This window comes from Oncorhynchus nerka, linkage group LG26 (genome assembly GCF_034236695.1).
Source record: "Oncorhynchus nerka isolate Pitt River linkage group LG26, Oner_Uvic_2.0, whole genome shotgun sequence".
In the NCBI taxonomy this organism is placed as follows: Eukaryota; Metazoa; Chordata; class Actinopteri; order Salmoniformes; family Salmonidae; genus Oncorhynchus; species Oncorhynchus nerka.
The window spans coordinates 56,270,370-56,281,082 of NC_088421.1; the positions used below are offsets into that span (position 1 = coordinate 56,270,370).

General features: G+C 47.8%; 1 protein-coding gene across 1 annotated transcript in view; it reads right to left on the reverse strand.

The window, feature by feature from the left end:
- Positions 1-1,427: 1,427 nt before the first annotated feature.
- The window catches only part of LOC135564929 (NLR family CARD domain-containing protein 3-like), a 37,705-nt gene continuing 28,419 nt past the window's right edge, over positions 1,428-10,713 (reverse strand). Inside the window, exon 8 of the mRNA XM_065011010.1 lies at positions 1,428-1,570. Within this exon, the coding sequence (XP_064867082.1) occupies positions 1,428-1,570 (143 nt within the window). The remainder of the gene's footprint in view (positions 1,571-10,713) is intronic.

The following is a 10,713-nucleotide window of genomic DNA, read 5'->3' on the forward strand; positions in this document are numbered from 1 at the left end:
GGAGTTCCACTGTCTCATCTATCTATCTATACCCTGTCTGCTGCTCTCTGTGTGAGGGAGAGACAGAGAGAGACAGAGAGAGACAGACTACAGGGAGTTCCACTGTCTCATCTATCTATCTATACCCTGTCTGCTGCTCTCTGTGTGAGGGAGAGACAGAGAGAGACAGACTACAGGGAGTCCCACTGTCTCATCTATCTATCTATACCCTGTCTGCTGCTCTCTGTGTGAGGGAGAGACAGAGAGAGACAGACTACAGGGAGTCCCACTGTCTCATCTATCTATCTATACCCTGTCTGCTGCTCTCTGTGTGAGGGAGAGACAGAGAGAGACAGAGACAGACAGACTACAGGGACTCCCACTGTCTCATCTATCTATCTATACCCCGTCTGCTGCTCTCTGTGTGAGGGAGAGACAGAGACGGGAGACTCTGGCGGCTGATGACAGACAGGAGACTCTGGCGGCTCATGACAGACGGGAGACTCTGGCGGCTCATGACAGACGGGAGACTCTGGCGGCTCATGACAGACGGGAGACTCTGGCGGCTCTGACAGGCGGGAGACTCTGGCGGCTCATGACAGGCGGGAGACTCTGGCGGCTCATGACAGGCGGGAGACTCTGGCGGCTCATGACAGACGGGAGACTCTGGCGGCTCTGGACAGGCGGGAGACTCTGGCGGCTCTGGACAGGCGGGAGACTCTGGCGGCTCATGACAGGCGGGAGACTCCGGCGGCGCTGGCGAGGAGGAAGGCTCCGGCAGTGCTGGACAGGCGAGGCGCACTGTAGGCCTGATGCCTGGTGCTGGCACTGGTGGTACTGGGCCGAGGACACGCACAGGAAGCCTGGTGCGGGGAGCTGCCACCGGAGGGCTGGTGCGTGGAGGTGGTACTGGATAGACCGGACCGTGCAGGCGCACTGGAGCTCTTGAGCACCGACCCTGCCCAACCTTACCTGGTTGAATGCTCCCGGTCGCCCTGCCAGTGCGGCGAGGTGGAATAGTCCGTCCTGGGCTATGCAGGCGAACCAGGGACACCATGCGCAAGGCTGGTGCCATGTAAGCCGGCCCAAGGAGACGCACTGGAGACCAGATGCGTAGAGCCGGCTTCATGGCACTTGGCTCAATGCTCACTCTAGCCTGGCCGATACGAGGAGCTGGTATGTACCGCACCGGGCTACGCACCCGCACTGGGGACACCGTGCGCTCCACAGCATAACACGGTGCCTGCCCGGTCTCTCTAGCCCGCCGGTAAGCACAGGAAGTTGGCTCAGGTCTCTCTAGCCCCCCGGGAAGCACAGGAAGTTGGCGCAGGTCTCATACCTGGCTTCGCCATACTCCCTGTGTGCCCCGCCAATACATTTTTGGGGCTGACTCTTGGGCTTCCATCCACGCCGCCGTGCTGCCTCCTCATACCAGCGCCTCTCCGCCTTCAACGCCTCCAGCTCTTCTTTGGGGCGGCGATATTCTCCTGGCTGTGCCCAGGGTCCTTTTCCGTCCAAGATTTCCTTCCAAGTCCAGAAATCTTGATTTCGCTGCTCCTGCTGCCGCTGCTTGTCACCACGCCGCTTGGTCCTGTTGTGGTGGGTGATTCAGTTACGGTTTTCTTCTGGTGAAAGAGAGGAGGACCAAAATGCAGCGTTGTTATTCATAAACATCTTTAATGAAAGATGAAACTACGAACAATATACAAAAACAAGAAAGGTGAAAAACCGAAACAGCCCTATGTGGTGCAACAAACACAGAGACAGGAACAATCACCCACCAAATACCTAAAGAATATGGCTGCCTAAATATGGTTTCCAATCAGAGACAACGATAACCACCTGCCTCTGATTGAGAACCACTCCAGGCAACCATAGACTTACCTAGACTACTATACTAAACACAACCCCATCAATCTACAAAACCCCTAGACAAGACAAACACATAATTCACCCATGTCACACCCTGGCCTAACCACAATAATAAAGAGAACACAGAATACTAAGGCCAGGGCGTGACAATCTTGGCCAGGTCGCAATTGTAAATGAGAACTTGTTCTCAGCTTGCCTACGTGGTTAAATAAAGGTGAAATAAAAAAAAATTGAAAATAAAAAATTGGTGGAGAGGAGTTAGAAACAGAATGTTTCCTCTCTCATTGGTGGAGAGGAGTTAGAAACAGAATGTTTCCTCTCTCATTGGTGGAGAGGAGTTAGAAACAGAATGTTTCCTCTCTCATTGGTGGAGAGGAGTTAGAAACAGAATGTTTCCTCTCTCATTGGTGGAGAGGAGTTAGAAACAGAATGTTTCCTCTCTCATTGGTGGAGAGGAGTTAGAAACAGAATGTTTCCTCTCATTGGTGGAGAGGAGGTAGAAACAGAATGTTTCTCTCTCATTGGTGGAGAGGAGGTAGAACAGAATGTTACCTCTCTCATTGGTGGAGAGGAGGTAGAAACAGAATGTTTCCTCTCTCATTGGTGGAGAGGAGGTAGAAACAGAATGTTACCTCTCTCATTGGTGGAGAGGAGGTAGAAACAGAATGTTACCTCTCTCATTGGAGAGTAGAAACAGAATGTTTCCTCTCTCATTGGTGGAGGAGGTAGAAACAGAATGTTTCCTCTCTCATTGGTGGAGAGGAGGTAGAAACAGAATGTTTCTCTCATTGGTGGAGAGGAGGTAGAAACAGAATGTTTCCTCTCTCATTGGTGGAGAGGAGGTAGAAACAGAATGTTTCCTCTCTCATTGGTGGAGAGGAGGTAGAACAGAATGTTTCTCTCTCATTGGTGGAGAGGAGGTAGAAACAGAATGTTTCCTCTCTCATTGGTGGAGAGGAGGTAGAAACAGAATGTTTCCTCTCTCATTGGTGGAGAGGAGGTAGAAACAGAATGTTACCTCTCTCATTGAACAGTGGAGAGGAGGTAGAAACAGAATGTTTCCTCTCTCATTGGTGGAGTGGAGGAGGTAGAACAGAATGTTACCTCTCTCATTGGTGGAGATGAAACAGAATGTTTCCTCTCATTGGTGGAGAGGAGGTAGAACAGAATGTTTCCTCTCTCATTGGTGGAGAGGAGGTAGAACAGAATGTTTCTTCTCTCATTGGTGGAGAGGAGGTAGAAGAGAATGTTTCCTCTCTCATTGGTGGAGAGGAGGTATAAACAGAATGTTTCCTCTCTCATTGGTGGAGAGGAGGTAGAACAGAATGTTTCCTCTCTCATTGGTGGAGAGGAGGTAGAACAGAATGTTTCCTCTCTCATTGGTGGAGAGGAGGTAGAACAGAATGTTTCCTCTCTCATTGGTGGAGAGGAGGTAGAACAGAATGTTTCCTCTCTCATTGGTGGATAACAGTATATATTAATAGCTTTTATTTTCAGACCTTGTTTAATTTTTCATCTTTCCCTCCATATTCATTGACATATTCACATATTCCTTCACTTTCTCTCTTCCTCTCCCTCTTCTCTCCTCCTCCCTCCCCCCTCTTCTTCTCTCCTCCTCCCTCCACCTTCTCTCCTCCCTCCCTCTTCTTCTCTCCTCCTCCCTCCACCTTCTCTCCTCCCTCCCTCTTCTTCTCTCCTCCTCCTCCCTCCGCCTTCTCTCCTCCCTCCCTCTTCATCTCTCCTCCTCCTCCTCCCTCCATCTTCTTCTCTCAATCTTCTCTCCTCCTCCATCCATCTTCTCTCCTCCCTCTTCTTCTCTCCTCCTCCTCTGTTTAAAGAGCAACACTGCCACCTACTGTGCATCAACTTTTTCTCCTTCCTCCTCTTCCTCTACATCCACATATGTTTACTTCTCCTTCTCCTTCCTCCTCTTCCTCTACATCCACATATGTTTACTTCTTCTTCTCCTTCCTCCTCTTCCTCTACATCCACATATGTTTACTTCTTCTTCCTCCTCTTCCTCTTCCTCTACATCCACATATGTTTACTTCTTCTTCTCCTTCCTCCTCTTCCTCTACATCCACATATGTTTACTTCTCCTTCTCCTTCCTCCTCTTCCTCTACATCCACATATGTTTACTTCTTCTTCTCCCTTCCTCTTCCTCTACATCCACATATGTTTACTTCTCTTCTCCTTCCTCCTCTTCCTCTACATCCACATATGTTTACTTCTCCTTCCTCCTCTTCCTCTACATCCACATATGTTTACTTCTTCTTCCTCCTCTTCCTCTTCCTCTACATCCACATATGTTTACTTCTTCTTCTCCTTCCTCCTCTTCCTCTACATCCACATATGTTTACTTCTCCTTCCTCCTCTTCCTCTACATCCACATATGTTTACTTCTTCTTCCTCCTCTTCCTCTTCCTCTACATCCACATATGTTTACTTCTTCTCTTCCTCCTCTTCCTCTACATCCACATGTGTTTACTCCTTCTCCTTCCTCCTCTTCCTCTACATCCACATATGTTTACTTCTCCTTCTCCTTCCTCCTCTTCCTCTACATCCACATATGTTTACTTCTCCTTCCTCCTCTTCCTCTACATCCACATGTGTTTAATTCTTCTTCTACTTCCTCCTCTTCCTCTACATCCACATGTGTTTACTTCTTCTTCTCCTTCCTCCTCTTCCTCTACATCCACATATGTTTACTTCTTCTTCTACTTCCTCCTCTTCCTCTTCCTCTACATCCACATGTGTTTACTTCTTCTTCTCCTTCCTCCTCTTCCTCTACATCCACATATGTTTACTTCTTCTTCTTCTCTCCTCTTCCTCTACATCCACATGTGTTTACTTCTTCTTCTCCTTCCTCCTCTTCCTCTACATCCACATATGTTTACTTCTTCTTCTCTTCCTCCTCTTCCTCTACATCCACATGTGTTTACTTCTTCTTCTCCTTCCTCCTCTTCCTCTACATCCACATGTGTTTATGTTTACTTCTCCTTCCTTCCATATGTTTACTTCTCTTCCTCTCCTCCATCCACATGTGTTTACTTCTTCTTCTACTTCCTCCTCTTCCTCTACATCCACATGTGTTTACTTCTTCTTCTCCTTCCTCCTCTTCCTCTACATCCACATATGTTTACTTCTCCTTCCTCCTCTTCCTCTACATCCACATATGTTTACTTCTTCTTCCTCCTCCACATCTTCTCTTCCTCCTCATCCACATATGTTTACTTCTCCTTCCTCCTCCTTCCTCTTCCTCTACATCCACATATGTTTACTTCTTCTTCCTCCTTCCTCCTCTTCCTCTACATCCACATATGTTTACTTCTCCTTCTTCTCCTTCCTCCTCTTCCTCTACATCCACATATGTTTACTTCTCCTTCTCCTTCCTCCTCTTCCTCTACATCCACATATGTTTACTTCTCCTTCTCCTTCCTCCTCTTCCTCTACATCCACATATGTTTACTTATCCTTCTCCTTCCTCCTCTTCCTCTACATCCACATATGTTTACTTCTTACTTCCTCCTTCCTCCTCTTCCTCTACATCCACATGTGTTTACTTCTCCTTCTCCTTCCTCCTCTTCCTCTACATCCACATATGTTTACTTCTCCTTCCTCCTCTTCCTCTACATCCACATATGTTTACTTCTCCTTCTCCTTCCTCTCCTCTTCCTCCTCTTCCACATCCACATATGTTTACTTCTCCTTCCTCCTCTTCCTCTACATCCACATATGTTTACTTCTTCTACTCCTTCCTTCTTCCTCTTCCTCTACATCCACATATGTTTACTTCTCCTTCTTCTCTCCTCTTCCTCCTCTTCCTCTACATCCACATATGTTTACTTCCTTCCTCCTCTCCCTCTACATCCACATATGTTTACTTCTCCTTCTCCTTCCTCTTCCTCTACATCCACATATGTTTACTTCTTCTTCTCCTTCCTCCTCTTCCTCTACATCCACATATGTTTACTTCTTCTTCTCCTTCCTCCTCTTCCTCTACATCCACATATGTTTACTTCTCCTTCCTCCTCTTCCTCTACATCCACATATGTTTACTTCTTCTTCCTCCTCTTCCTCTACATCCACATATGTTTACTTCTTCTTCCTCCTCTTCCTCTACATCCACATATGTTTACTTCTCCTTCTCCTTCCTCCTCTTCCTCTTCCTCTACATCCACATATGTTTACTTCTCCTTCCTCCTCTTCCTCTTCCTCTACATCCACATATGTTTACTTCTTCTTCTCCTTCCTCCTCTTCCTCTACATCCACATATGTTTACTTCTCCTTCTCCCTCTTCCTCTTCCTCTACATCCACATATGTTTACTTCTTCTTCCTCCTCTTCCTCTACATCCACATATGTTTACTTCTCCTTCCTCCTCTTCCTCTTCCTCTACATCCACATATGTTTACTTCTCCTTCCTCCTCTTCCTCTTCCTCTACATCCACATATGTTTACTTCTTCTTCCTCCTTCCTCTACATCCACATTCCTCTACATCCACATATGTTTACTTCTCCTTCTCCTTCCTCCTCTTCCTCTACATCCACATATGTTTACTTCTCCTTCCTCCTCTTCCTCTACATCCACATATGTGTACTTCTCCTTCTCCTTCCTCCTCTTCCTCTTCCTCTACATCCACATATGTTTACTTCTCCTTCCTCCTCTTCCTCTACATCCACATATGTTTACTTCTCCTTCCATCTCTACTGTGTGTGTGTGTGTGTGTGTGTGTGTGTGTGTGTGTGTGTCCAGTGTGTGTGTGTGTATCTAGTGTGTGTGTCCAGCATGTGTGTGTGTGTGTGTCCAGTGTGTGTGTGTAGTGTGTGCGTCCAGTGTGTGTGTATCTAGTGTGTGTGTCCAGCAGGTGTGTGTGTGTGTGTGTCCAGTGTGTATCTAGTGTTTGTGTCCAGTGTGTGTGTGTCCAGTGTGTGTGTGTAACCAGTGTGTGTGTCCAGCAGGTGTATCTGTGTGTGTGTGTCCAGCAGGTGTGTGTGTGTGTGTCCAGTTTGTGTGTGTGTGTGTCCAGTGTGTGTGTGTATCTAGTGTGTGCGTCCAGTGTGTGTGTGTCCAGTGTGTGTGTGTAACCAGTGTGTGTGTGTGTGTTTGTGTCCAGTGTGTGTGTCCAGTGTGTGTGTCCAGTGTGTGTGTAACCAGTGTGTGTGTGTGTGTTTGTGTCCAGTGTGTGTGTCCAGTGTGTGTGTCCAGTGTGTGTGTCCAGTGTGTGTGTAGCCAGTGTGTGTGTGTGTGTTTGTGTCCAGTGTGTGTGTGTGTGCCAGTGTGTGTGTCCAGTGTGTGTGTCCAGTGTGTGGTCCAGTGTGTGGTCCAGTGTGTGTGTGTGTAATTGCCCAGTGTGTGTGTTTGTGTGTGTGTGTGTCCAGCGTGTGTGTGTCCAGCGTGTGTGTGTCCAGTGTGTGTGTGTCCAGTGTGTGTCCAGTGTGTGTGTGTGTGTGTCCAGTGTGTGGTCCAGTGTGTGTCCAGTGTGTGTCCAGTGTGTGTGTGTGTGTGTGTGTGTGTGTGTGTGTGTGTGTGTGTCCAGTGTGTGTCCAGTGTGTGTGTGTGTGTGTCCAGTGTGTGTCCAGTGTGTGTTTCATGTTATTATTTACACTGAGTCGCCAAACCACCAAAGCCTAAACCCTGGCTATGTGTGTGTGTCCAGTGTGTGTTTGTGTCCAGTGTGTGTTTGTGTCCAGTGTGTGTTTGTGTCCAGTGTGTGTGTGTGTCCAGTGTGTGTGTATGTCCAGTGTGTGTGTGTGTCCAGTGTGTGTTTGTGTCCAGTGTGTGTGTATGTCCAGTGTGTGTGTGTGTGTGTGTGTGTGTGAGTCCAGTGTGTGTTTGTGTGTGTGTGTGTGAGTCCAGTGTGTGTGTGTGTGTGTGTGTGTGTGTGTGTGTGTGTGTGTGTGTGTGTGTGTGTGTGTGTGTGTGTGTGTGTGTGCCCAGTGTGTGTGTGTATCACTGACAGAGAGACACTGAGTCATCAAACCAGTGTGTTATTTCAGGGACACTGAGGAATCATAATAAACCCTAAACCCTGGATAGAGGGGCTCAGTGAATGTGGAGGTGAATGTGATCAGGTGGGTCAGTGTGTCAGAGGAGGCTCTATAGAAGGACAGAGTGCCGGCTGGCCAGTCCAGATACACTCCTACTCTGTGGGAGCTGGAGGAGGGGACGTCTATGGTAGTGGGATTATTATTGTGCCAGGCAGTGTAACTGTTGTCCTCTTCCTCTTCCTCTACATCCACATATGTTTACTTCTCCTTCCTCCTCTTCCTCTACATCCACATATGTTTACTTCTCTTCTCCTTCCTCCTCTTCCTCTACATCCACATATGTTTACTTCTCCTTCTCCTTCCTCCTCTTCCTCTACATCCACATATGTTTACTTCTCCTTCTCCTTCCTCCTCTTCCTCTCATCCACATATGTTTACTTCTCTTCTCCTTCCTCTTCTCTCCCTTCCTCCTTTACATCCACATATGTTTACTTCTCCTTCCTCCTCTTCCTCTACATCCACATATGTTTACTTCTCCTTCCTCCTCCTCTTCCTCTACATCCACATATTACTTTACTTCTCCTTCCTCCTCTCCTCTTCCTCTTCCTCCACATATGTTTACTTCTCCTTCCTCCTCTTCCTCTACATCCACATATGTTTACTTCTCCTTCCTCCTCTTCCTCTACATCCACATATGTTTACTTCTCCTTCCTCCTCTTCCTCTACATCCACATATGTTTACTTCTCCTTCCTCCTCTTCCTCTACATCCACATATGTTTACTTCTCTTCCTCCTCTTCCTCCTCCTCTTTACTTCTCTCCTCATCCACATCCACATATGTTTACTTCTCCTTCCTCCTCTTCCTCTACATCCACATATGTGTACTTCTCCTTCTCCTTCCTCCTCTTCCTCTACATCCACATATGTTTACTTCTTCTTCCTCCTCTTCCTCTACATCCACATATGTTTACTTCTCCTTCCATCTCTACTGTGTGTGTGTGTGTGTGTGTGTGTCCAGTGTGTGTGTGTATCTAGTGTGTGTGTCCAGCAGGTGTGTGTGTGTGTGTCCAGTGTGTGTGTGTATCTAGTGTGTGTGTCCAGCATGTGTGTGTGTGTGTGTCCAGTGTGTGTGTGTAGTGTGTGCGTCCAGTGTGTGTGTATCTAGTGTGTGTGTCCAGCAGGTGTGTGTGTGTGTGTGTCCAGTGTGTATCTAGTGTTTGTGTCCAGTGTGTGTGTGTCCAGTGTGTGTGTGTAACCAGTGTGTGTGTCCAGCAGGTGTATCTGTGTGTCCAGCAGGTGTGTGTGTGTGTGTCCAGTTTGTGTGTGTGTGTGTCCAGTGTGTGTGTGTGTATCTAGTGTGTGCGTCCAGTGTGTGTGTGTCCAGTGTGTGTGTGTAACCAGTGTGTGTGTGTGTGTTTGTGTCCAGTGTGTGTGTCCAGTGTGTGTGTCCAGTGTGTGTGTAACCAGTGTGTGTGTGTGTGTTTGTGTCCAGTGTGTGTGTCCAGTGTGTGTGTCCAGTGTGTGTGTCCAGTGTGTGTGTAGCCAGTGTGTGTGTGTGTGTTTGTGTCCAGTGTGTGTGTCCAGTGTGTGTGTCCAGTGTGTGTGTCCAGTGTGTGGTCCAGTGTGTGGTCCAGTGTGTGTGTGTGTAATTGCCCAGTGTGTGTGTTTGTGTGTGTGTGTGTCCAGCGTGTGTGTGTCCAGCGTGTGTGTGTCCAGTGTGTGTCCAGTGTGTGTGTGTGTGTGTCCAGTGTGTGGTCCAGTGTGTGGTCCAGTGTGTGTCCAGTGTGTGTCCAGTGTGTGTGTGTGTGTGTGTGTGTGTGTGTGTGTGTGTGTGTGTGTGTGTGTGTCCAGTGTGTGTCCAGTGTGTGTGTGTGTGTGTGTGTGTGTGTCCAGTGTGTGTCATGTTATTATTTACACTGAGTCGCCAAACCACCAAAGCCTAAACCCTGGCTATGTGTGTGTGTCCAGTGTGTGTTTGTGTCCACTGTGTGTTTGTGTCCAGTGTGTGTTTGTGTCCAGTGTGTGTGTGTGTCCAGTGTGTGTGTATGTCCAGTGTGTGTGTGTGTGTCCAGTGTGTGTTTGTGTCCAGTGTGTGTGTGTGTGTCCAGTGTGTGTGTGTGTGTGTGTGTGTGAGTCCAGTGTGTGTTGTGTGTGTGTGTGTGTCCAGTGTGTGTGTGTGTGTGTGTGTGTGTGTGTGTGTGTGTGTGTGTGTGTGTGTGTGTGTGTGTGTGTGTGTGTGTGTGTGTGTGTGAGTGTGTGTGTGTCCAGTGTGTGTGTGTGTGTGTGTGTGTGTGTGTGTGTGTGTGTGAGTCCAGTGTGTGTGTGTGTGTGTGTATCACTGACAGAGAGACACTGAGTCATCAAACCAGTGTGTTATTTCAGGGACACTGAGGAATCATAATAAACCCTAAACCCTGGATAGAGGGGCTCAGTGAATGTGGAGGTGAATGTGATCAGGTGGGTCAGTGTGTCAGAGGAGGCTCTATAGAAGGACAGAGTGCCGGCTGGCCAGTCCAGATACACTCCTACTCTGTGGGAGCTGGAGGAGGGTAGTGGGACGTTATGGTAGTGGGTAACTTATTATTGTGCCAGGCAGTGTAACTGTTGTCCTCTTCCTCTTCCTCTACATCCACATATGTTTACTTCTCCTTCCTCCTCTTCCTCTTCCTCTCCTCTTCCTCTACATCCACATATGTTTACTTCTCCTTCTTCTTCCTCCTCTTCCTCTACATCCACATATGTTTACTTCTCCTTCCTCCTCTCTCCTCTACATCCACATATGTTTACTTCTTCTTCTCCTTCCTCCTCTTCCTCTACATCCACATCTTCCTCTACATCCACATCCACATGTTTACTTCTCTTCTCCTTCC